This window comes from Gouania willdenowi, chromosome 15 (genome assembly GCF_900634775.1).
Source record: "Gouania willdenowi chromosome 15, fGouWil2.1, whole genome shotgun sequence".
NCBI lineage: Eukaryota > Metazoa > Chordata > Actinopteri > Blenniiformes > Gobiesocidae > Gouania > Gouania willdenowi.
Window position 1 is genome coordinate 5,620,530 of NC_041058.1, and position 26,994 is coordinate 5,647,523.

General features: G+C 36.1%; 1 protein-coding gene across 1 annotated transcript in view; it reads left to right on the top strand.

Moving 5' to 3' along the window:
* Positions 1-26,994, top strand: part of atrnl1a (attractin-like 1a) — a 230,695-nt gene that overhangs the window by 108,235 nt on the left and 95,466 nt on the right. Inside the window, exons 26-27 of the mRNA XM_028469441.1 lie at positions 11,494-11,555; positions 22,371-22,449. Of these exons, the coding sequence (XP_028325242.1) occupies positions 11,494-11,555; positions 22,371-22,449 (141 nt within the window). The remainder of the gene's footprint in view (positions 1-11,493; positions 11,556-22,370; positions 22,450-26,994) is intronic.

The following is a 26,994-nucleotide window of genomic DNA, read 5'->3' on the forward strand; positions in this document are numbered from 1 at the left end:
TTGGAGATTTTCAGAGACCCGCCATTGTGCTACTGATAGAACTTCCTGTTAACTTCAAAACAAGAGCCCTATTTACAAAAGTGTTAAAAACTAATGGAAGACAAGAAGAGATGCTTTTGTTTTGAAAAGTGGATGTTTGTTTGATTGATAGGTTGAAGCTGGTCCCAGGACCATTTTATATTCTGCTCGCAATGCATCATGGGACAGCTGAGTGTGACTATTGTGCTCACCGTGCATACTTAAAAAATGTCCTCATATAGTATATATTTGGGTATTTCTCGCATACTCAACGCACTACATGCTACATATTTTTGACATTTTGAACACAGCCTTAGTGATCATTTTGAAGTGTTTATTTTGTGAAATTTCACAACTTTCAACATAGTACATGTCCATTTATGACATAAATTAAGGTAACTTGCACCACAGTTACTGGGGAGTTTGTATGTTCAGTTTTTATCCTTGAAGGAGAAATTAGCAAATCCACAAAAACATATGTCTATCTTTTAATAACAGATGTATTCAGACCTGTAAACAGTCATGTTTTTATTAAATGTGATTATTTCAAATTCACCTCAGATGTTGCCGATGTTTATTTCAAAGCGTGTGAGTAGATCAGCTCCACGCTGCCGCACAACGTGACCCCAGTCTTTGAAAAGTCATCATGCGTTGGTGAGAACTGTGAGTGTCTCCCTCCCAGCATGGTGACGTCAGCGCGTCCTGGAGGTGAGGCCTCGTTGTCGACTCGTTCGCTCAACCGGAACTGATTTTGATCGGCTCTGTCACGCCGACCTTGCACCTTTAGTCCTCGCTCGCCCCGCCCTCACCGACACCATAGATTAACCTAATGTTTAGAAGTAATTTCACAGATTGATTCAGAGGAAAATGTTTAGGCGAGAGTTTCAGCGAAAATTAACGAGTTCACATTTAATACAACCTACAGGTTCTCCTGAGGTGTCATTTGTACAGAAATCTGCAGATTCTATCACTTTTGACTTTTCTTTGTATCCTTACTTCACATCACGTGCGTAGGTTTTACACAGCAGCTTTTATTGTGTCATAATCTGTTCAAATATTCATGTACTTACTACAAAAAGAAGTATTATGTCCACTAGTACAGGGGTTCTCTACTGATCTCACTCTGGGACCCATATTTTGCCACGGTCAATAAATCACGACCCACTTTCTTTTTTTTTTTAGAATTCAACAAACCAAATTTTGTTTTTCAAAAATAGCTGTTCAAAACACATATATAATCTTAACGTATATATTTTCCTGTGCAACATGCATTTCACAGCATGTCTGTCAAAAGAAAAGTTTCTTTCATAATAAAAGACCAGTCTAACATGAGAGACATTAAGTATTTATTTATTTATTCTTGACCAGCTGTCAGCGACCCACCCAGTACAGACTTTTTATTTTTCGTTGCACTCAAATAATTTTATTACTACTATTACTATTTTTAAGTTTTTGAGTTTTGAAGAAGAATAGTCACAGTTTTTGCCATTTTTCAGTAAAGGTTACTTTTTTTTATACATTTTTTTGACATTTTGTTTCAACGGGTGGGGGGGAACGTTTTACAATATTTAAAGGGGACACAAGTGAAAAAAGTTTGGGAACCTCCGTAATTAAACGACCAAGTAATTAAGTATTAGGATATTCTGGGTCATCATGGAAACAAAAACAGGAAAATTATAATTTTTTTATAGGAAAACTAGGGTCAGGACTTTATTGTGTTAATCGCGATTAATTCATTACAGAAAAATAACGGTTAATTGCTTTTTTTTAATATATATACTTTAAACAGCGTGGAACCAATTTCAAACTATATTTATCAGCTTCATCAGTCGGCCTGTTTATTTCATGCTGGATGTTTTGCACTCTTGTTTCCACTATTCTGGAATGTTTTGTACCAAATCCTGTTTTTTTTAATTTTATTACACAAAAACACGTTGGTTTTAGAAAGATCACAAAAAAATCTGGAAAAGCATGAATATAGCTTACTTTAATGTGAACAATGTGGTCATAATGTTCTTTATTCACATTACACATTATTTTAGCACTCAGTGATGAAAATAATGAACACAATTTTTGTTGTCAACGCTCATTTATTGTTTTCATTTATTCAGTCCAAATCCATTTAAATTGGAAAAAGGTTGCTTCCCGTATCAAATGCTGTTATGCAATTAATTTAAATTAATTAATTACAAAGTCTCTAATTTATTAGATTTTTTTTTTTAAATTTTAATAAAAGCAGTTTTTCCAAGAAAGCAGAATTACTTTCTAATCAAGACATGATATTATGATGTTTGGCCTTGGGAATAACTTGATAATTTAAGTTGAAGCATCAACTGTTTAGAGATTTTCAGGAAACATGGACTGACTTTTATTAATTATAACAAAGACAATACATTGAACCTGACAGTAGGATATCAACGACGCGCCGCGGCACTGCATAGCTTTAGTAATTAGATTTTATTCAGTCACTTATTTATCCTCTGTGCTTGACATCATTACATTGGATACTTCTCTTCATAAAGATAACTGACACCTAAAAGCCATTTTCAAAGTGTTCTTTGATTAGATTAGAAGTGATGTTTACGTGGTTAACATTTGACCAGCACCCATGGGAGTAGCAGGTTATACAGTACGTATCTGATGCCTCTCATTCAGGCAGGATTATGATTCATCAGGTGAGAAGCATAAGAAGCTGCATGGCTGCTCATTTACTCAGGAAGTAGCAGCATCAGGACAAATGAGGCTGCTGCTGCTGCTGCTGCTGTGGGATGAAGTAAAAAATAAAAATAAAATCAGTGTGTGCATGCAGAACTAACCTCACAGGCAGAACGCTGCAAAGCCTCTCAGGATAAATAAATCACAGTAAATGAGACCTTGGGAAAACCCAAACACTCATTTTGCACCACATGGTCTGCTGTATCCTGACAGTGCTGGCCTTTGGGTAGAGGTTTGTATCATGTGTAACCTTTTCTCCTGCATCTATTAGGAGAATATTACACAGTTCTTAGTCGGAACCGTGCAGGAAAATATACGTAACACGATCTCTCCCTATAGTTATGTTATAAAGCAAACTGCTCCCCCATAATGAAGAGGATAAAGTCAAACACACCTGTTTGTGTTCTAACATATGTTTAGTGAGCAAAGGTTGTGGTTAATATAACTTATAAAGTTTTTTTTTTCTAAAAAAGACATTATTCTTCCCAGTGGTTTTGTCCAAAACTTCCCTCATCTTACGTGATTTTTCTTTTTTTACATTGCGTTTTACCTTTTATCAACTTGTGGGTTATTGGTTTTAAAATGGACCAATCTAAATAATGTTCATACCCAGTTATAATCTGATCACATATGATCAGTTTGGCCTGATTATATTTGATTTACAATCCTGCACAATTGCATGTACATCAATGACACTGGTTAGGTTTTTACTACTGTTATAATTTACTTATTTGTTTTTTCTGTGAGCAGGATTATCTCAAAAGTACTTATAACCACCATAAAACCACCACCCGAATAAATATATAGTCGGATATGAATTAATGTAGTTTATTGATCCTATAGTCCCACTCTTCATGTTTTAGTCTAAGTATTGAAATTTAGCATTTTTAGTTGTAAAATGTCAGTGTGCAATTACAGTTGAATTTTTCTATTGGCTGCGAATGGATCAGTGATGTTTTTAACAGTAACTGTTGGCCCCCCCCCTCCTATAAAAGATGGGAGGAGAGATTAGGTTTCCAAAGTGAGCATGATTGACAGCTCCATGCAGACCTGTTGTGGGGGCGGGGCTGCTGTGATTGGGCATGTCTTAACTACTGTAGCATAGGAGTGTGACGATATCTCAATACGGTGATATATCACGATATTTTTCCGCACAATCGATTATCGATATGCTCGCGCTATCAATTTCTTTTCTGCTTTTTCACTAAATGTACAGGAAGGTCTTCACAGAAATGTTGTCACTGTTTGTTGAAGGAACCAATATATTGTTTACTGGAATATTGCACTATAATGGTGTCACTGGTAATTTTTCTTTACAGAAAGCACTATTGGAGATACTTATTCGTTTACATTGGTAATTATTAATTATTTATAGAAATGTTGCACTAAAATAGTGTCACTGTTCATAGGACACTTTTCCAATTTATTGTCTTTCAGAGATATACAATAAAAAAAAAAAAAAATCACTTAATTTTTTTTTTTTTTGTGTTATGTCATAGATTATTGTAGATTGATTTCTGACCAATATATTGATAATTGCAGTATCGTCATATCGTGATCGTGATTTTTGTATCGCGTATCGTATCGTGAGCTACCCAGAGGTTCCCACCCCTAAGTCTAAGAGCAACGCCCATAATCATGGAATTTTTTTAATTTTCCCCAAGTGCTAGGTCAGCAAAAACCTAGTGTACTTAGACTTTAAGATATTTTTATAGAATTTTAACCATAGAATATTGTATTAAATTTAGAGGGGATCCGGATCAATATACTGATTCTGAATTATTTTCAAAAATTAAAAAAATCCCTATTTCTCATCATTAGCGAAACTTTAAAAATTCACAGCACTCTTCCTAATTGATCGATCTTCATGATTGAGGATAGAAATTTTTTCCAAGCCTTTAAAATGTGAATGGTCATGGTTTGCGCTGTCTGAACTTTCTTATACATTGTTATTGTAGGAGTTCTTATTATTTTATTACTCCTTTGTCCTAGAACTCCTCTTAGGCTATTAATGCAGCACTAATTGCATGTATGTCTGATCATAGGGTCATTGTCAAGGGTGTGCAGTCAACCTTATTTGGAGCCAAAGTGTCAAAAACCAAAATTTTCTATATCTACAAATATTTATCATACAAGTTCAATGCTTACATTTATGAAAAGCTCATCTCAAGTGGAGTGTTTTATTTAATTGAACCAAAGCTGTACGACCTACCAGTAAACAGATCGGTAGGGGTCAAAGTTCATAACGTCACAAAAACAAAACAATAAAAACTTTTTTCCCGATAACTTGGCCACAAATTGAGATACAGTGCTCAGACTGGTACCATTGAACAACATTTCCTTTCAATGTGTAACATTGACCTTCGCTCAAGGTCATATTTAAGGTCAAGGTCAGTTGTCAGTTTTTCCTCCATTATTACTTTCAATTTAATTAGTAAAAAGAACAACATGAAGGGACTTTACTCAACAACAAAATACACAAGATAAAATGTCTTTCACATGAACAATTCTAAATACAGGTGTTTCCTAGTTTTGCTTTGTTTTTGTTGTTTCTCACTCAACAATTAGAATTTACCTGTTGATTACAATAGATTCACTCCAGAGTCGTGATATCGCCGGTAAAGAATTCTGCAAACAAACACTACTTTTCAGATTCTGCGTTTTTTTACTGTTTTCAGACCTTTTACCATCATGGCTACGTTCACACTGCAGGTCTTAATGCTCAATTTGGATATTTTTGAAAAATCCGCTTTTTTGTGTGTGTGCTCGCTAATATTTACATATTAAATGCGTCTTCTATCAGTTTGTAGTATGAACAGAATGCAACCCGATATGTACTGTATATCATAATAAATATTTATTAACTTTAAGAACGCACTCTCCTTCCACCGTCGACTTTTCTACACACGTCCTGCACCAGGGTTCCCTCCCTCCCCCGCCACGCCGCCTGGGATGCAGAATTATGACGTAATCGCATTTTGATGATGTAAATGTCTGATAGAATGCGAGCTGGCCAATATGTATCAGATTTATATCCACATATGAAAGTGGCCTGTTCACAAAAATCAAATATTGGCAAAATAATTGGAATTGACCTGCATTGTGAACAAAGCCTCAGTCTTTTTCTTCTTAGATCATCCACAATAAACAGATCTGCATTAGTCACGGACAGTATTTGTCAGAAATGTAATGTCAACATGAAGAATACATACAGTAAAACTACATTTTTGCTGCTCTACTGCCTCATTTCTTTTTTATCTCTTTTAATTTCCTCCTCCTGTATTTCCATTTTTCCTTCCTTTTTCTTTCTTTTTTTCCTCTGCTTTTATTGATTCCATGAGCATTTATTTATTTATTTACTGTTTTTAACAAGCAGCTCTGGGTTCAGGGTTAGCTAACTAAACTAAATAGCTTCCCAGTGCTGTTGCAGCTGCTAAGCTTGTCCCCAGAGGGCCACCGTAGGCCCTCCATAATGACTGGACGGCTGAACCCGGGTCGTTGGAGCTCTCTCTGCTCCTCTCATTCTTTTTAAATTTGACGCTCCTTTCCTCTCGCTCTCTTACGTGTCAGGATAATTGCACTTTCTGCTTCAATATGAAGGAAGAAAAAAAGAATGAAAAAAGCTCCTTCCCCACTTGGTTGACCCCTAAACTCAGAACAATTACATTCTATTGAACTGGGATCCTGCTGTTGTGCAGTGGCCTGTGTGTTACACTGCTGTGTATTAGTCTGAGTGATGGAGAATTCCCAGTTGTTGTCATTTCTGACCCTTTTCTTTCCTTTTATTATTGCTGGCGTTTGTATTTGAGCCAAATGGTTCAACACAGACATTTAAAAGCTTTTTCTTATTAATTGTTGGCAGCAGCTGTAGCTCTAAAACATGGCAACTGTTTTATTTTCCGACATAAATATACATAAAACTATGTTTGCTTCACTTTCAGTCGCTTGATGGATTGTTTTTGTCATCGTAAAAATGTTCTGACTTTAGTTTATGGCATTAAGATTGATAATTGACTGAACTATTTACAGTATATTGAATTAAAATCTCCTGGATTTAGCAAACGGACAGTGAAATAAAAGACAATCTTGTGGTGCAGTGGTTAGAGCTTTTTCTTTTTTTTAACTTAAAATAAAAAAGTATACTTTTAGTTAAATTTGTATTTATGGACAAATTGTGGGTATTATACCTGTGGGTGTGGGTGTCATAAAAGTTGTGAAGATAGCAGTGGAAATGGGTTACTATAGTGTTAATATTTATTATTTTAATAATGTAAACAACAACCTAAACAGTTTAAAATAAAATAAACAGTGTCTTGCATCTTCAAATTTGTACGCATCTCATCCTACCTCTTTAATTCGAATTTAAATTTGTATTTGGTGACAAATAAAGAATGAAACTAACAAAATATGATTTTTTGTAACAATTAATAAAATGTGTGTTAAAAAAAGGTAGAATTTATCCAACTTTAGACATTTTAAAGTAATAGGGACTTACTCTGACACACTGGGAGGTTTCTGTGTTAGTTTGCATGTTCTCCAAATGTCTGTCATGGTTTCCAAAAGTTAATGAGTGAGACCTTCATGACCATGTACAGCAGGGGTGTCAAACATATTTTAATTCAAGGGTCAAACATGGACCAGTTTAATCTCAAATGGACCATGAAAATAAAAAATAAATCAAGTGGGCCCCAAACTTTAGACGGGAAAACAACATTTCAACATTATTCTGCCCTATAAATATATGTAAAATAATGGAAGTTCAATTTGGGAAGAATTTGTGGAATAATCTTACTAAAATTGCAGTATTTTTGAAAAGGTAAAAAAAATTTTTCAACAATTTGTGATTAAAATGACTGCCGTCATGTGATGAAAGCGTGGGAAAACTGTATTGTGGACTTTCTGGAAAGGATAAGTTTTTTTTTTTTGTTTTTTTTTTACACAATTGATCATGTTTTCTGTAATTTCGACTACATCCTGCAGGCCAAATTTGATGCTCTAAAGGGCCGAATTTGGCCCCCGGGCCTTGAGTTTGACACATGTGGAAACAATTGAAAAACTGATAAAAATTAGACTTCATTTTACTTGCATTTTCCTTGAAATGCTTGATTTTTATTTAATTTTTTTTTACAAAATATAGCACATTTACACTTAATAAACAACAATGAACTAGAACTGAGAGTGTGAGAGATGGGATTCGTCATAAATGGACGTACTGTATCCTCTGCTCATGTTTCCTCAGAATTGTTGAAGCAGCCGCGCTGACATCACTCAGCTTTTAATGAGTCCCTGAGGTCGACACGAGCTCAATCCAGTCTGACGACTCTCACATATTAGCCTTATGTCTTCACCGATAGTTGATAGTGTTAAAATCAAGCCTATAAAAATGTATTCAATTCTTCCACAATAAAATAAAAAGAAAACGGCTTCCAAAGGAACAAAAGCGTCTTAAAGAAAACATATTCTGTGTTCTTTGAAACTAAGTTTTATTCACCTCACACTGCCCATTTTTCTTTAAAAGAATCAAATACTTTATAAAACAAATGTTATATCTAGATGAATAAAAGTGGGACTATGGCTTCAGAAAGGAGATAAAGTCTGAGTTAGCTTCCCCTGTAGAATATTGTGTTTGAGTTGTATCAGCTACACACACACACACATACACCTGTTTGTGTGGGTGTGTGTGTGTGTGGGTGTGTGTAGGACTCGTCCCACTTGTTAGTTGTGGCTCTGCAGTGGTTGCAGGAACAGAACAGGGTGTGTTCTTAAACAGCTTATTGATTATGGTCCTGTTTAATGACTGCAGTGTTGTAAATTGAAATGATGGCCTGTGGCTACAGATTGTGGGTAACTGAGTGTGGGAGACTAATATCTAGATCAAGTACAGCTTGTAATGGGGACAAAGTTGTTGTTTTTTTATGTGAAAATGTGCTAAAGATGTTTACTAATCATATATTTGCACATTTCCATCGTGCACTGTGTGTAAAGCCATAATAACTCTTCATATTGTCAGGAGGTTATGATGTAAACTGCTGCATTGGAAGCCCTGGTTCTTTTCCCTCTGTATTAATGCTGCTTCCCTGTGGACCAAAATCAGCTTTTCTGCAGATTTTTCACTGTCTACTTGTTTTTTTAACCTGCAGCACAGATGCTGTTAAAACCTCTTAAGACCATTCTGTCCTATTGCTTTTCTTTCTCACCTCTCAAATCACCTGAGAGGATTTAACAAAGCCACAGCCTCTCTGACTATTAGGGCCATTTAAAGGTATCCCCATGTTGGAGTCACACGGTAGAAAAACTGCCTTGGATGGATCGAGCACTATTTGCTTTTCCACTATTTGTATTTCAGCTACATAAGTGAAATAATTTGTTCCCATTATTTACTCAACAAGAATAAATGTTATTTTTAGCTAGAACATTTGCATTTCCTGAAGAAAATGAAAGTGCTGATGCAGGTGCTGGCCCGCGTCATTGAACACTGCATTAGCCTAGCATTAACATTAGCATTGGCATTTGCTAGCATTAACATTAACATTGGCATTTGCTAGCATTAGCCTAGCATTAACATTAGCATTGGCATTTGTGAGCACTAACCTAGCATTAACACTAGCTAGCATTAGCATTAATCTAGCATTACTTTTAGCATTAGCATTAAGATTAGCTTAACATTTTTTTGCTTTGCTTGCAATAACCTAGTATTTGTTAGCATTAGCCTAACTATAGCATTAGCTAGCATTAGCCAAGCATTAGCACTAGCTAGCATTAGCTAATATTAGCATTAGACAAAATTCTGTGACAGGAGAAAAAAAACAGATAACAATAGTGAGGATGCCTCATAGATCAATGAATCGAACATCATTTACAACAAAAACAAATGAATGTTTTGATCTCCACTGTAATGACATTACTGACATCTTTGGAAACGTTTTGCACATTGCATTATGGGATGTGGAGTTCTGAAGTTTTACTTCCTTCTCACTGAGATTTCTTGTTTCTTCACTAGACGAGGAGGACAGTGATTCTCTTGATCCCATTTCTTATTCTAGTTTGTTCCCAGTGATATCACCTCACAAAACATTCAATTTGCCATTGATTTGTCACAACTTTCAGTGAAAACACTAGAAATCACGGTAAAAATGAAGTAAAAAGGCATCTCTGCATGCGTCGACAGGACTCCACATCCCACAATGCAATGAAACAATAATTTTGACCCTTTTCCTTTCTTTATGGAGTAAATTATCTTCCATTATCTGATAAAAACAATGATTCAGCTTTAAACTGAAAAAGGAGAAAAATGGTGTAGGTGTGTCAGACTATTAGATCCAAACCAGACTTGACATTGACAGCCACATGAAAAACAAAAATATTCCAAATCATGTCTTCATTGGCTTCAATCTGCAAAGCTAAGCAACCGACGTCTCCCTCTGTTCCACTGCACTGCGTATTATTGACTGTAAGTGGTTTATAATTGATGTTTGGAGCAGATGATTTCACCCATGTGGCATCTACACACACACACACACACACACACACACACACATACTGTTGTTTAATAAATAAATGTGGCCCTATAATCTACTGTGATTAACTAACATGCCCTTGGATTCCATCTTCCATCTAAATATACACGTTGCTTCAAAATTTGTTTAAATAAATAAATTCAAAATGAAAAAAAGTTAATACAACTCCTCAAAGCGAGATGTTAAAAAGGAACTTTTGTTTTTCTTTAGAAACTTTTATTCCAGCAGTTTTAAAAAGTCCAGTCATTCCTTTAAGGCCAAAAAGAGACGACAGCGTACGTATACACGGTGCACGTACTGTATGTACATAATATAGCACGGTGTGCCGTCGGTTATAAACTAGTTTCCTAATGTGAAGGATTATTTCAGTCAAAGTTTTTAGTGTTTGTGTGGGTGTTATTTCTGATGAAACGGGTGGAAATAGAAATGTCACATTCAGTGGTGCAATAAACAGGGAGGAATTACCTGTTTACACTTCTGATGCAACACAGACATGTTTGCCCTGGATGTCCTAATTCAGATCTGTAGCATTTAATACCTGAACCGTCATGGTAGAAGTATTGGAAAAGGTTTTGGCTTCAAACTTTAACCAATGCAACTCAGATAACTCAGTTACACCAACCAACCTTTGCATGAAATGGCACACTAACGTACTATAACTACAAACTCAGTGCGTATGTACTGTCTACTATAAGTATGATTAGGATGGTTGAGCGTTCCCATTGAAGTATACTTCCAGATTTCCCAAGATGCTTTTGGAAACTACAACAAAAAAAAACCTGAATCACACTGAGGCTAAATATCTCTGTTGATTCTCCACCTTTGAAAGTTCTGGAAACATTTGAAGTGAGAAAGTGACCAAGTAGAATATTAACATGTGGTCATTTGATTCACAAAACTTGTGTATGCACATTTAATTCCAACATTTCGGAGATTTTTGGAGAGCCTCCATTGTGCTACTGACAAAACTTATCTTTAACTTCAAAACAAGAGCCTTTTTTACAAAAGCGTTAAGAAGGGAGACTTTTTGTGAACTAACTCATCCAAGTAAAGGTAGATGAAGTAACAGCACAGAGAACTTGGTCCAAAACAGTTTTACCATTGCAACTGGACACACAAACTGTTAAATTTCATTACATCCCAATGGCATCTATTATTGCATTTGTTTTTACAAAATAAAATCACTATAACACTGTACATGTAGCTGCAGGACTCTTACTTTTTTATGTTCTCTTGTCTACAGATTGCTTTCTCTCAGCACAACAGTATCATGGACCTGGTGCAATTCTTCGTTACCTTTTTCAGGTGAGTTTCTTGTCTTTGTTTAATTAAGGCATCCTTTTAGTTACTTGTATACAGCTGCAGCTTGGGAAATTGCTCGACTTGCTTTGGGGTGTTACAGTTCAGGGATGCTGGCTGGATTAAATACATCGCAAAGAAAGTAAAGTCAATAGTTGATTTGTTTTGTAGTTTTATAAAGCTCTGTACATTTGCATTTCTTCTCTGTGCTTTCAGAGAAATAAAAACATAGTTTGTCGAGGCTTGTAGTAGATAATAATCAGATAATATGTGCATGGAGAAATATTTTTTGGTAATTTATATTAAAAGTAGTCATAATAGTTTTTCTGTCCCTACGATCACGGGATGATGGCAACTACTTCAACCTTACACGTTTCAAAGCTAGGACTCAGACTCAAATGTTCATAGTTAAAGAACTCCTATACGCAGATGATGCTGCCCTGTGTGCATCATCTCTTGAACGGCTCTAAGATCTGTTGAACTGCTTTCCCGAGTCCTGTGAAAAGTTTGGACTCACCATAAGTCTAAAGAAGACAGTGACTATGTCACAGGCTAAAGATACCCATCATTTCACCATAAAAGACACGAGGAGCTCGCGGATGTTGACAAGTTTACATGTCTTGGCTCAACTCTTGCGAAGAACACCACCATTAATGGGGCGGTAGAGGGGTCGTCTTCTGATCGAAAGGTTGGTGGTTCGATCCCAGTCTATACCTGTCTATGTGTCCAAGTGCCCTTGGGCAAGACACTGAACCCTAAGTTGCCACCAAATGGTGGATTAGCGCCTTGCATGGCAGCTCTGTCCTATTGGTGTGTGAATGTGAGTGTGAAGACTACCTCGGTGGGGATGATGGGGATACATAAATAAAGTCTATTTACCACTGATAAAGAAAGACTAGGTAAAGCCTCAACCACGTTAGCCTCCACCCTAACAGTATCCTGAGTGTTTTCCACACCAGCAATCTACGATTCATACTTGGCAAAACCTGGAAGGACAAAATGACCAATGAAGATGTCTTTGAAATCACCGGCTCTGGTCTGCTTTCCTCAAGATTTAAGTTTGTCTGGCTACGCTGGGCCGTCCATGTCAATCAACTGCCAAAACACTACATCCCACGTCAGTATTACAAGAAGGAACTCCTCATACTGGTAGACCAAGGCTAAGGATTAAAGATGACATCAAGCGAGATCTGAAAGACTTTGGCAAAGGACCAGAATCCTGGACTATTTTAGAGATTCTAGACATTCTAGAGATTTTAGAGATACTAGACATATCCGAAGATCGCAATAACTGGAGAGAGAAACTCAATGCTGGTTGACTCAATGACATCAACAGAAACCTCATAAAACTAAGAGAAAGGCACCTTAAATGCCACAGATTAAAGTGAAGAAGCCTGGAAGTGTGGAAATTAATCCCACATTAATCTAATGCTCACATATTTTTTGGGTGTTTGATGAACGCAAACCCTGGTGCAGTTAACCTTTTGGTGTGCCCAGAGTTTTACGCACTTAAACCTTTAGTAAATATAGGTATGAGTAAATGAAGGACCCACACCCCATGAGTACACTGCCAAAATTAAATAGTTGGACCAACTAAATTGAATTGTTTCAACTAAATGAGTTAAGTTCTTTGAAATTAGGTTAATAAGTTAGATTAGCACAATGCATTTAATTGACTTGGACTTAATTTATTGTTCTCAAATCTTTGTTTGACATTAGTCCAACCGTAGATGAAGACAAGATGACTTAAAAAGTTCACTTTTTCCTCTTCAATACTTTGAATTGTGACAGATGCATGCCATCACACACACACGGCTGATTTTTTCACTGTGGTCCACATTGATGATAAAAAAAAGTGAATTAGTGACACATTCAGACTCTATTCTTCTTCTTTATTATGTTTTTGAGCATGTGCGAGGCAAATGTGTACCCACTGATAGAATAGAGACTCTGCATCTACTAATGAGAGATTGTTTTGGGGGAAACACAGTCTACCATGAAGTTGACTGTCCTAAGGCGAGAATCTGCCACTCACTTCACACTCCCATTGTGTGTGTGTGTGTGTGTGTGTGTGTGCGTGTGTGTGTGTGTGTGTGTGTTCACACGCCATCATGGGACAGGTGAGGTTAACTCTACTGATAATGCGTTGTTGTAACAGTGATGGTAAAAGCGTGAGTGAAACCATGTGAGGAAGTGAGTTGTTCCTCTGCCCGGGGCCAGTTTAGGGACATCAGTGACCTTTAGGCCAGCAAACATGGATGATGTCATCCTTAGTGGACAGTGCCACATTTCTACTAGTGTTTAGTGCGTGTGAGGGTGTCTGTGTGTTCATCTTTTCTGCATTGCAGTATCTGACTGAGAAAAGGTGATTTTTTTTTTTTGTTCTCTCATGCAATAAAGGAAAAATGTGTGTAATCAGTAAAAGCACTGTATTTTTAAACATACAATTGGCGTATTTTTGTGTTTTTTTCCCTCTTCACTTCATAAACTTGTGGTTTCTGCATTTGTTTACTGTCAAGATTTGTTTGCCTGTGTACAGAGCATCAGCAGAGATCATGTGAATGTCAGTGATACAGGCACATGAGTCTGTGTTGAGGTATCTGAGGCTATACGTGCAGACGAGCCCTTGCACCGGCCCTCGTTCTGCCTATAGGCAGAAACATCAGTGATGAGATGCAGTCGGACAGCAGGAAGGCAAGCAGCAGAAAATGTATGTGCTAACAGTATTAAAACAAAAGTACAACTATGCTTTATGTATTTATTTTTTAACAGACGGGGGTGAAAAAATCAATATATTAGGGTTATTTGTATCTTGGAATTTGTGATAATGGGATTTTGAGGTTGTTTGTCGACCATTAATGAATTCACCCAAAACATACACAAAATGAAAATGAATCCCACAACTCAATGACCTTATTTTTGCTTCTTCTTCTATAATCTAACTGTCATGTTTTTTGGATGTTTGACAGATGCAATCCTTGATGCAGTTAACATTTGCTTTTACACACCTCGCGCAAAGAAAGTAATAATGAGAAGCCTATAAATGTAGCAGAAACTATAGAGCTATAGATTATTTGACTGCATTAGATTTGTAACGGGGAACTAAAGTGCAAAAATAATGATTGAGGTTGGCATGTAAAGTGGAGCGGAACAATAAACAAACTTTCAATTGCTGACTTAAAAAAATAAAAATTTCCTTTTTTGTTTTTCTTAAGCTTTTTGGCACAGATTGCAAACAATGTTTCTTCATTTCCTGTATTTTTGACTGCTGCACTTTTACATTTGTTTTTTCATGCACGTGATTAGTTTGATCTAGTTTTTGATTCATTATGAAATATGTTACTTGTTCCCTGTTAGTTTAATACATTTGAAAATGTGTTTTTTGTCAGGATTATTTGGGGGGCAGTGGGCACAGGTGGGGCCTCCATTCAAAGGAGGGAATACCCAAAAAAGTTTGAGAAGACAGCTTAAAGTTTTCAATGTTTCCAACTCAATAATTTGAGTAAAATACCAGTCTTTTCACACGTAATACTGTCTTCTTCTTTCATTCAAGCTAATTGATGCAGGTTCACTCAAATGAGAATAGCAGGTTGTATCTAAACTGCCTTTTTTGGATGAAACTCACTCAGAACCTTCAGTTACGGTACTTCAACAACTGTTGAAATACAATTGTTTGTGTAGCACTACATCCCTCTATGTCTCCCCTCCTTTCCTACTTTCTTCTTCCTCTCTTTGCCCTCTCTTCTCTAAATGAACACTAGGGAAAAAAAGGCTCTCAATGAAACTAGTGTTTATGCCTCTGCTCTTCTCTGCTAATTAGTGACTCTGCAGCTCAGCTTGGTCCAATTACTCCCAGCTGAGGCTCGCTTGATTACAAATCAGTATCTTTCTCCTTCTTAAAGCAGCCGTGCAGCAAAGAGGCGTTAAGTGCCCGCGAGTCCCAAAGCGACTCCCCAAAGTCACTCACTCCACTTTAAAAATGACCATCCGCTAAAACCGCCACTTCAAGTGCAATGGATAAGCATCAAATTGATTCATTTAGTCAGGTTTACCATTTACCTGTTTATTGAAGCAAATGCAGTGAAAATCCTACATTTTAAAACATCTTCTTATGCTTTGACTTCATGAAAACCATCTGATGACTTTTCTCGTCGTATGTGAACATGCATTTAGCAGGAATAATAAGAGTTTTCATTGAACACCTTTCACATTCAGCATCACAAAATGACATTTTAGCGACATCAAAGTTCTGTCTGCATCAGCACTGATATGAAAATGTCACAGACTTTCCCTATTGAAGTTATTTTAGAATGGACTGTTAAAGATTTTTACTTTTAGGCGTCGTCGGCTTCGGCTTTTTCCATGAACAATAAAAAGTGCTGGGTTTAAGACTGATATTTTAAACAGTCAAATATTATCTTTGCTGTAAATGTCACATTGGTTCACGCATTCAGTTTACTGGTAGTTTTTTTAGTTGTTCAATATGATGACGGTGGAAATAAAATGTTTAAATTGTTAAAAACTCATGATACATTCAAAATGCAACATACTGTATATAATGTTTTTTTTTTTTAGTGGCTAGAGATGCTAGAGATGCTAAATCTCTAGCCAGCTCTTTGCCATGTTATGTGTCAGTCTCTCACTGGTTTTTAGCTGTTCATTATGATGGTAGGGGAAATAAAATGTGTTTAAAACATTAAAAACTCATGATGCATTCAAAATATAACATCTATAAGGTTTTTTAGTTGCTAGAGATCCTAGAGAAGATACATCTCTAGTTAGCAGTTTGCTAGGTAACTAGCAAAACCGTTGGAAAAAAACCTTTTAGCTTGGTTTTTGTTTTTATAGTCATTTTATAATCAATCTGTTGCTGATTGTTAGTTGTTCAATATGATGATGATGGAAATAAAATGTGTTTAAAACGTTCAAAACTCATGATGCATTTAAAATATAACATCTATAAGGTTTTTTTAGTTGCTAGAGAGCCTACAGTTGATAAATCTCAAGCTAGCTCTTTGCTAGATCTCTAGCAAAGCAGTTTGTGAAAAACCTTTTAGCTGGGGTTAATGTATTTTTTTAAATTTTTTGTAATTTAATTAATTTTTTTCATCATCATGTTCTAATCTACCACTGTTTTTTTGTTGTCCAATATGATGGTAAGAGAAATGAAATGGGTTTAAAATGTTAAAAACTCATGAAGCATTCAAAGTGTAACATCTATAAGGTTTTTTTTTAGCCGCTAGAGATGCTGTGTTTAAAACATTACAAATGCATTCAAAAAGTTTATTTTGTTGGTAGATATGCTAAAGATGCTAAAGCTCTAGCTAGCTTTTTGCTAGATCTCTAGCAAAACCATTGGTGAAAAAGCTTTTAGCTAAGGTTGATATTTTTATAGTCATGTTGTAGTTTGTCACTGTTTTTTGTAGATTGTGTTGTCCTATAGATTTAAACACATGAGACGTTCAGTGTCAATATGTACTAATGAGATTTAGCACACTGTTGTTGTCCCTGGAATGCTAAGCTGCAAGTATTAGCTCTTTGTTCGCTGGGGTTTATTTGCTATAAATAAAAGAACATTAATCACTGTCAAAGTCAGAATATAAGATGACAGCCTTTGCTCTTGTATTGCGTTCTGTCCACTGTTGGATTTGCTGGTTTGGGCAAACTGAGAGCTTTCCGTGGCTCATGTTCAACGGATGGCTTATTGATTTGTGTGCTGAGCCAACCGGGGTTCAAATGTTTCCTTCTGCTTATCGGCGTGTGTGTGTGTTGTGTGTGTGTGTGCTCATATGAACTGTGCGTTTGTTTTAGTTTGTTTACACAGTTTTGTCGATGAGCATCACAATCAGAAAGCCAGTCATGTGCAGACCCTGGTATGGACCTGGGTTGTTTGATCAGTTCAATAACAGTTCAATAACGCGAGCCTGAATGGATTTAAACCTTAACCTATCGAGAACACACCCACAGGACAACTCCCTCATCCCTCGTCTTCTTCTTCCTCCCTAATACCTCTGTATTAGTGACAATTAGCCATCCCACTTCATGGGTTTGATGGTTCAGTTCATGCCCTGTGGCCCATTAACCATGAGCTGAGGCTAAACAGATTGAACAGGAAGTCCTTGGTCTGTCGTGAATAGAATCTCAGCCCGCTTTGGATGCTGAAAATTGAGGAAATGTAGTTTATTTTCCATAATTTCCCTGGTGAGTTTTGGGTTTGTCAGTCCACAGCTCGTTTGTTTGTTCTTAGTAAGCTCATTTAAAATATCAAGAGTAGCGATAAGTGATAAGTGATGCGTATTCCTATTTTGCAAAGATAATGTTTTAGGTATTGTAGGGGAACAAAGGATGATTAATATTCCAAAATATTAATTATTAAATTTTAATATGTTCGTTGCCAGAGGTGCCATCTAGAATTGAGTTTTAAGTGTCCTAGATCACTTTATTTTAATTAATTGTTAGTTCCCTGTTTTGTGGTGGGTTCTTGACGTCAGAATAGAGGTTTAATAAAGGTTTAAATGTCAATAAAAACACAGCGTTTACAATATGTACATGTTTATTTTACAGGCTATTACCACGATGATAAATTAGGCAGTTTTCACAATCATTCACAGTTATTGAATGTACATTTTAACACAGCTGTATGGTATCTACACATTCTGAGTGTTTTAGATGTTTACGTGAATTTGGGATTTATAGGGATTTCCTAACGCTCTGAGGAAGAGGAAGAAGGAAAATGGAAAGTTAAAGTAATGAAATTAATAAAACTTTACCAAAATGAAAAATATGGACTATGAATCTAGAATTTTCGATTGAGAGAATTTGTTAAGTTATAAACCACCTTTTTGCCAGAATTGTGTGTGCGTGCAGTTTTACCCTCCTTCGAACAGGCGTGATGATGACAGCTCCTTCTGCGTAACCAGCAGTGTGTGGGGAAAAAGCTTTTCCTGCGTTTCTCCGAAGACGTTTTCCGCTCATTCACTGTACGGGCCCGCGGGATACTGTCGGCCTGGCTGGGGTTCTGGTTCTCCTACACGGCACCACTCCTGGATGTCGATGGATAGTTTAACTAACATGTTCTCAAATCAAAGATGCTAGAGTTCGTTAAAGCTTACTCATGGGAGGCTATAAAAATTGATTTGCTCCAAAATTAAAACTGCTTGGTTAATTTCAAAAATGGAGATAAAACTTAAAGTTAGTCATTGTGGAAGTGGCTGGTAGCCACTTCCTGACTGGAGAGAAGTTCAATCAATATCTCAAAAATTCAGCATCACTAAACTGAATAACATCTAACTGTTAAGTCAGATGCAAAGAGGAGGACTAGAGAGAGGTAAGAGCAAGACGTCAGAGCGAGACGTAAGAGAGAAGTAAGAGCCGTGATAAGGGGGAGCGAGGCCTTTTATAGACATGTCAAGAGGTTATCTGATTGGTCAAAACACATCTGCAGTGTGGGAATGAGTGAAACCTGATTGGCTGGCAGAAAGAAGCGGGAGGCTTAACTTTCCTGTAAAGAAGACAAAATGGTGGGGCTATCCCACATGTGCTTCTTAAACAAAGAGTCATAAAACTAGATAGGGTGTTACCATGTTAGGTCTAAAATGGAGCATGGGTGTGTGCCAATTGCATGAACCCTTGAAAAATGACTTTCAATTGATTATCCCTCAAATGACTGATTTGAATTATTTCTAGCTTTAAGCATAACAAAGGAGGACAAATACACTTTTGATCAATGATCATGGAATATGAAGTTATAAACATTTCCCTTGAAATGTGATTGCATTAGTGCTTAAATATGTCAAATGGAGGCACACGATGAGTCTCTTTCCTGTAGACAAATGGTTAAAATTGAGGTCCCATGTCTGAAATTCGTTTAAATCACAGTTCTGCCTTTAAAGCATCAGATGGTGTATAGGTTTTATTTTTATTTCTTCCTTTTTAATCTTCATGTTGAAAAGAATGTCTCTGGTGTAGGGTGTCAGGTTCCATCCCTGTTATCTCTGTGGGATGTCTGTTCTTTGGGGGGGATGGGTGTCAGCAAAGAGTCTGCAGGAAGAAGGGCTGGGATTTGAAGAAATGTTCCTTGGTCCATTTTTCCATTGTCTGTTGTTGAGTCATAAAAGTGTAATAAAATTCCAAACGTGCGACAGTGTTTTTACCGCCTTTTGACCATCGACCAGGGTTCCTACAGTATTGTGGACGATGCTTAACTTCCGGGTGGATCATTAAAACTATTGGTCCTCCTAACTGTCAATCATGTATATGTAAGGCCGTCGTACGTGCTCGTGCGCGGTGCACACAGGGTCCTTTGGAAATGGGTTTTCACTTACCGGTGGCGAGTCTGACATAGTGGGAAAAGTGCAATCTTCCTTTGGTAGGTAAGCTTGTATGACCGACGTCCACACCAACTTGTAGACAGAGCTGTGCACGAGGAAGACTGGGCTCGTGCACAGCTCTCCCGCACACGTAGGCGTGTTGTGCATGTGCTTTTTTTTTTTTAAAAAGTGGAGAGGGCGTTTCTTTTCTAAACATCGTCCACAATACCTTTAATTTGTGGAATACACCCAGTGGGGCATTATATTAAAAGTAGCTATAACCTCTGCGTAGTAATCTCAGCAAGTTGATTTTATCTTCTTTTTTTTAATCATATGATATGGTTTCATTTATTCAGACACATGTTTTTGAGGAAATTTACTTTGAAATTTAATTTGATCTGCTGACATGTTTCGTCTGCCAACTGTCAGTCTTCCTCAGAGGCATCTACTGATTGCTTTCAATCAAGCAATCAGCAGATGCCTCTGAGTAAATCTCCTCAAAAAAGTTGTCTGAATAAGTGAAACCTGTTATTTCCATAAAGACAGAAATGTTTTATGACCTAAAATACATGTTGGAAACCAAAAAAATAGTTTGGACTAGGGCTGGGCAGTATATACGAGATATAGCAAGTTTTCTATTTTGGCGATATAGAAAATTACAATATAGTCTATATCAACATATATATTTTGTATTGCTTATTTTGTATCAAAATACTCATTTTAGGTGTCGCGGCTTTCTCTACTTCTCGGAACAGCATAAAACGCACCGTTAGATGGATTTCTGAGTGTGTCCTACTCCTAATCTAAATCTACCACTAAACAAGACACACTATGGAACTCACTCACATGTACTGTCCCTTATGGGAGAAAAAGCCTTGTTAATAAGTTTGTTAATAAATGTGCCTGCCTGGGATTTTGCATCAGCACATTTAAACTAGAACTGTCTTTATGATCTGACTTCATTTGAATTAAAATAATGGAGATTTAAGTCATATATCGCCAAAATATAAAAGTTTCGCCAAGCCCTAGGTTGGACAATATTGGTGTATTAAATATCGCCAAAAAGCTAATATCAAACATCTTCAGTCCATTCTAAATGATATACATCTACAACACTAAGGTTAGGATAAGTTGATTTTGATCAAAGTAGCAGCAGAACGCCTGGTGTCCTCCAGGCCAGGAGGATTGTGGGGGCGTGTGACATCAGACTGAGGAGGCCATGACTACACCCTCTTCACTGCACCACCTCTGAAAATGTCACGCTCATTACCGCACTAATACCCTTTACGATGCTGTCATCCTCACACACAGGGACTCAGACCCTGAAACAGAAGGCGCACACACACACACACACACACACACACACTGACTCACACACAAACACATGAAGAGGAGGATTGTTTTGGGAACTGCTGTCGTCAGCGTTTACTCACTGACTTCCTGTCGTGAAGTGTCTGGTTGTGCGTGTTTTCAACACTCGTCAGATGTTTGGCTTGAGAAAGACGTTTAGTGTCTGGCCAGATAACTAAGCCCACTAGATGCTGTACTTTGGAGCAGATTGGGAGCATCTTTTTGTACATGAGACTCTGTTCTTTGTTAGAGAACATCATGTCGTTTCGTTGACCTCTCATCACCCGAAACTGTCCATTAACTTTTCGACTGCATGTGGTGCATCGAGGTGGTTTTGTATCCTGTCAGAATGTAAAAAGCCAATTTTCTAACTCCTTCTATATTTCCTTTTAGTTGAGATAAACTGTACATGTGAAATAAGTACCTTTTCAATGCTGTTTTAAATTTAATCTTAAATATGCCACTTTGCTGCACGTATTATAAGAATATTCTATATTTTGTGTTTTTCTCATTTAAAAAATAAAACAAACACAGGGGTTACTATGATAACAATAGTCTAAAACATACTAAAATATCAAATACTTTGGCTATGATTGGGTCTAAAGTTGTTGAAAAGTGTTAAAAGTTAAAAGAAAGTTAATATATTACTTATTTTAACACGTATACAACAGAGGTCCAGTTTTGGTTTCTAGAGGTTTAAGTGTGAGGTTTTTTTTTTATAAACTCATTGCTCGAAAAATAATACTGCATCAAAATAAGTGGTATGAATTATTGACCTATTCAAGGCTGTAATAACCTCTTCTCAAATATTCCACGTTGCAGCTTTTTTTCTTGAAAATATAATATATTTTGTGTTTCCCTCCTATGGAAATCAAAGGCTCCTTTGAAGAAAAAGGGCCTAAAAACAAACGAAAACTTAATTTCTATTGTTAGATCTGAAGTTGTTGAAAAGATGTGAAGTGTTGAAAGTAAAAAATTTTAAAAATGTAACATCTTGAACGTCCACCAAATTCAAAAGGTGCCTCCAGGGTTAAAACGCAGACAAGATTTGCACAATTCTTAACTCAGTGTTTTTTTTCTAATCCACACTTAAAGTAATGCTGTTTTTCTTTTAGAAATATTTCATAAAGTTGGCGTAAACCATGCCTCCTTCTTTCCACAGCTGTTTTCTGTCCCTCTTACTGGTTGCTGCTGTGGTTTGGAAGATCAAACAGACCTGCTGGGCTTCACGTCGCAGAGAGGTACGGTGTGTGCACGTGTTCCTCGTATGGTGTGTGTTTCACGCCAAGTGTCATCATGCTTTGCATGCTTGTTGCGCACTGATGCAGAAACACTGTGATGCATCCTTTCAACTACACAGTTGTGAGGGTTACGTTAATATATTGAGTGCAAAGAGTATGAGGAATACTCTCTTTGCTTAATGAGCGTCGCCCTGACGATAAACCGATAAATAAGACCATTTCCCTCAATTAGCGCTTCCTCATAAACAATTCAGTCACACCAAGAGATGCTAAACTGAGTGGAATGCAGTGACGTGTCGGCAGATGCCACTTTATTTCACTTCACTCACTGTTCTGCTCTTCCATTTTCTGGCTTTTGTCTCTTTTTAACTCATTTTGGTTCAGGGGCCAAACACAGACCAGTTAGATCTCCAGTGGGCCACAGATTCTTGGCAGGAAAAAGAGCAATTTCAACATCATTGTGCCCTAGTTTGCACTTCCAGGTATAAATTACATATAAAGTACGTATATAAGAGACCAACAATAAGAAATTACAGTAAAAGACAAGGAAAACACACAAAGCTAGTACAAAAATGAACAAAACAACAACAGTAATACACTACATGATGCCAATAAACACAGAACGACAACAAAAATGCACAAAATGACTCAAAATAATATAGAAAATGACAGAAAATGAAAACTAAAGTAGACATAAAGACAAGAAAAATACAAAAAAATTATTCAGCAAACCCACAGTACTAACAAACAAGCAAAACGACAAACACAAATACACAAATATTTCCCCAAAAAATGCAAAATTACAGCACAAATACACAACATGACTCCAAAAAACATGTTTTACAGGAAAAAAACACAAAAAGACAACAGATTCGCTCAAAATAACTATAAATACTCTTTGTTGTTTCCTGTGTTAATGCTCAGATTGGTCATTATTCTAAATGCTGACATGAATGTTGATAATGTGGCCCTTTGATCAAACAAATTCAAACATTTTTGTGGCCCCCGCTGTGTGGAAGTTGCCCACCTCTGCTCTGGCTATGAGTTCAACACGTGTTCTAGATTTTCTCGCACCTTTCTGTTCGTCTCTGTGTCTCCTTCAGCACTTTTCAGTGTTTGTGTCATGGAGGAGAAACCACAGTTGGTTATAAGCAAACATGAGAATAGTCTCATGTTATTGGTTTGATCTACTGATGGAGCACAGTGGGATTATTGTGCTTAAATCCACTTGTTGGTTTTAGTTCCCCTCCCCTCTGCTGTTCTGTCGTTATGTAGAATAAAACCACCACGCTGCTGCTACTTTTAACTGTTTGGTGCCTTTCACTGTTTTTTAATGACAGATTTATTATATTGCTTTGTGTAATGTAATTTATTAAGAGCAATGTTAAAAAATTGTAGGGAAAAGTGGTGTAAGCTCTGGGAATTTCATGGTTCTGTGTCTGGCTGTTAAAAATAGTCGATACCTTAATAGATATAAATAAACAGTTGCTAGAAGATACAATGGTGAATACTTAAAAATAAAATAAAAATAAAATAAAAAAAATGGAAAACAGAGTAAAACAAGGCTTTTGAAATGTGCACAAGAATAATAATTTTTCTATTCTCTGCAGAGTTAGTTGAAATTGGATGGCTTTAGATCAGTGAAATGTCTGGTAATTGACAAAAAAATACTGATTAAAATAGTATTTTTGACTTTTTTTAATTTTTTTTAAAATACTTTTTTTTTTTTTTTTTTACACAAAATGCTAACAAAATTGCACAAAATACACAAAACAACAACAAAAATGCAGAAAATATAACCCAAAACACACACATTTTCAACAACATTTTCAAACGATGACTGTCGAGAAACATGTTTTCAAGTACAAAATAATACCATTCAAGTACAAGTTTAACTGGCAAGGTGGAAAAAGACTGTGCCAAAATAAAACTGCACGAGTAAAACATGTTTGCTGTGTTTTGAGGTTTTCACATGATTTTAACATCATAGTTAAAATACTAATGCTCAAAGCAAACCTCAGCAAAATAAAAATAATAATTTACTCATATAATACAGTATGTGTTTATAGTTTAATGTTGACTTTTATTTTGTAGGCAGGAAATTGAGTAGATCAGGGTTTGATTGAATGTTGTAATAAGATTAAACCTAAAGGTGCGTCTGTACATTTTGTACATTTTGTGATATGTGTTTCGCTAACTGTTCTCTGTCCAGCGTAGCATTATTTTTTATATTTTTTTCAGCCTTGTTTCTACAGTGTGTGCATTATTGTAGTGGCTGTTGGCAGCCTGGTCATCGCTTTGTTACATTATTTATTTGAGTGGCTCTTTATTGCAGCACAGCCGCATTGCTGTACTCACTCTACTGCTTCTCTCAGGACATTTCTCCATCTGTCATTATCTCTGGGTCACACTTATTTTTCCTAAGGGTTGTTTTTGTTTTAAGTGTCTCTCGTTTTTTTTAAAAAAAATAAAAAAATATTGACAAAAAATGCTCTCCTCCACATTTAGGAAATTCATCTAATGGTCGTCCTGACGGGGTTTTTAGTGGCATCAGTTGATACCATTCACTTGATGAATTCAATAAATTCTGCATAAAATGAGTGAGTTTGAAACACAGATTATGACGATTTCTCAGCCAAATTATTTGATTTTACTATTATTAGCCCTGGATTTACAGTCGACCAGAGCTAAAGTTGCGACGATATATTGTGCGACAAGATACAATTAGCATTGCAATCTACTACGTACACAGCAGATTGTTTCGATAATATATTGTGATATTTCACTGCACAATTATTGTATAGATCCAAAAAATGTCCAAATCATTTTTTTTAATTATGTTTTTTAACGAGTCGTGCGTATTTTGTGAGTAATTTTGTATATTTTTGTTGTCATATTGTGTTTTTGGAGTTATTTTTATTGTTGTTTCTTATCTTTCAATAAGGGTATTTTTGTCAGTATAATGTGTTTTATGTGGATTTCAAAATAATATTGTGTATTTCTTCTGTTGTTTTGTGTATTTCTCTGTAATTTTGTTTTTTTGTTATTTTTTTTGTTATTTTGAAAAATTGATAAACATACCGGTTGTTTTTGATATTGTTGCTTTAATTACAGTTATCATTTACTTGTTCTTACAAGATTAAAAATTCATGCCTTTTTTTACTTTTAAAGGTCAATTTTGTTTTTATTGATATCGTAATATACTGTATGTATATCACATTGTTTAGTATCGGGATATATCGTATTAGGACATGCAAATTGCGAATCGTATTGTCAGATTCATGGCAATGCAGATTTTTTTATAAAAAAAAATGCTTAAAACATCACATCAGTCGACCATCGATAAAAAATCGACCAGTGATAAAAAAAAATATGATTGTCATGATCAGATTTATATGAATACATCAGCTTATCATTGTAAAAACTGCATACAATAAATTATAAACCATATTTTTTTTATACAAACACAATACATGTTATAACTAAAAAAAAACTACACAGAATAAATTATAAAAATATATTTTTTATACAAACACATTGCTTTGAAATTGAATTTTGGCGGAAGTAGCAAAAATTAATTTTCCGGTAGTGGGCATGCTCACTATCAGTTTCATGTACAAGGTAAACTCAGACCGTGACACCGATACAAAATACGGAAGTTGTGTGAAAGGTTTATACCATAGCTCCTCACTTATTATATCCAAAAGGCCTTTGAGCCCAAAGAACTGCAACTTTACTGAATATTTCATCTTTTTCCAACCTTTTTAAGACAAACCAAGTGTGTGTATGAAAATCCCAGAAGTTCAGCAGTTTTTTAAATACTCTTTATCTTTCCAGAACTTGATCAACCACTAAACTTAAGACATATTTACTACAAGAGCTGAATTACTTCCGTGAGAGAGAACCGTACAGAATAATAGACTGTGCCAGTGTAACAGTCTGCTTGGGTTTTTTTAAATCAAAGTTGACAATAAAAAAAAAAGCTTGGGGATGCAAAACCACGGCCCAGTGGGATAGTGTAATTACTTTAGATTGGCAGAAATAAAAATGGGAATAATCTGGGAAAACTACTGAGAAAAGGCTGTTTTTGGGTTGCAGTGCTTTTCAACGTTGGCTTTCTTGAAATCTAGGACATTATTTTCCATAAATGCAGTTTTAAGATTTTCTTTCATTGACATAGTAGAGGGTTCCTTCTTCAGCCTTATTAACACAATTTGTAATGGTCAGATGAATGAATACATGCAAAAGGCATTCATTTTTGTAAACAATGTTCTATGCTGTAGTTATTATTGTTATCAAATCTTCATATTTAATGGTAATATTTTGAACAATCTTAAGGCTCGGAATACCACAACACAATACTACACTCTGACAGCGTCTGATTTAAGGTAGGATTTCTTTCTTCTAACATCTTTAGATGCCACGATTCAGGTCTCTGGCACAGATTTTTATTTTTAATCTTCCAGCTGTTCAAGTCGCAGGAGAATTTCATAAGCCAGCAGAAAAAAGAAATATTGTTCTGGGATTTGACACGAGGAAAGATAG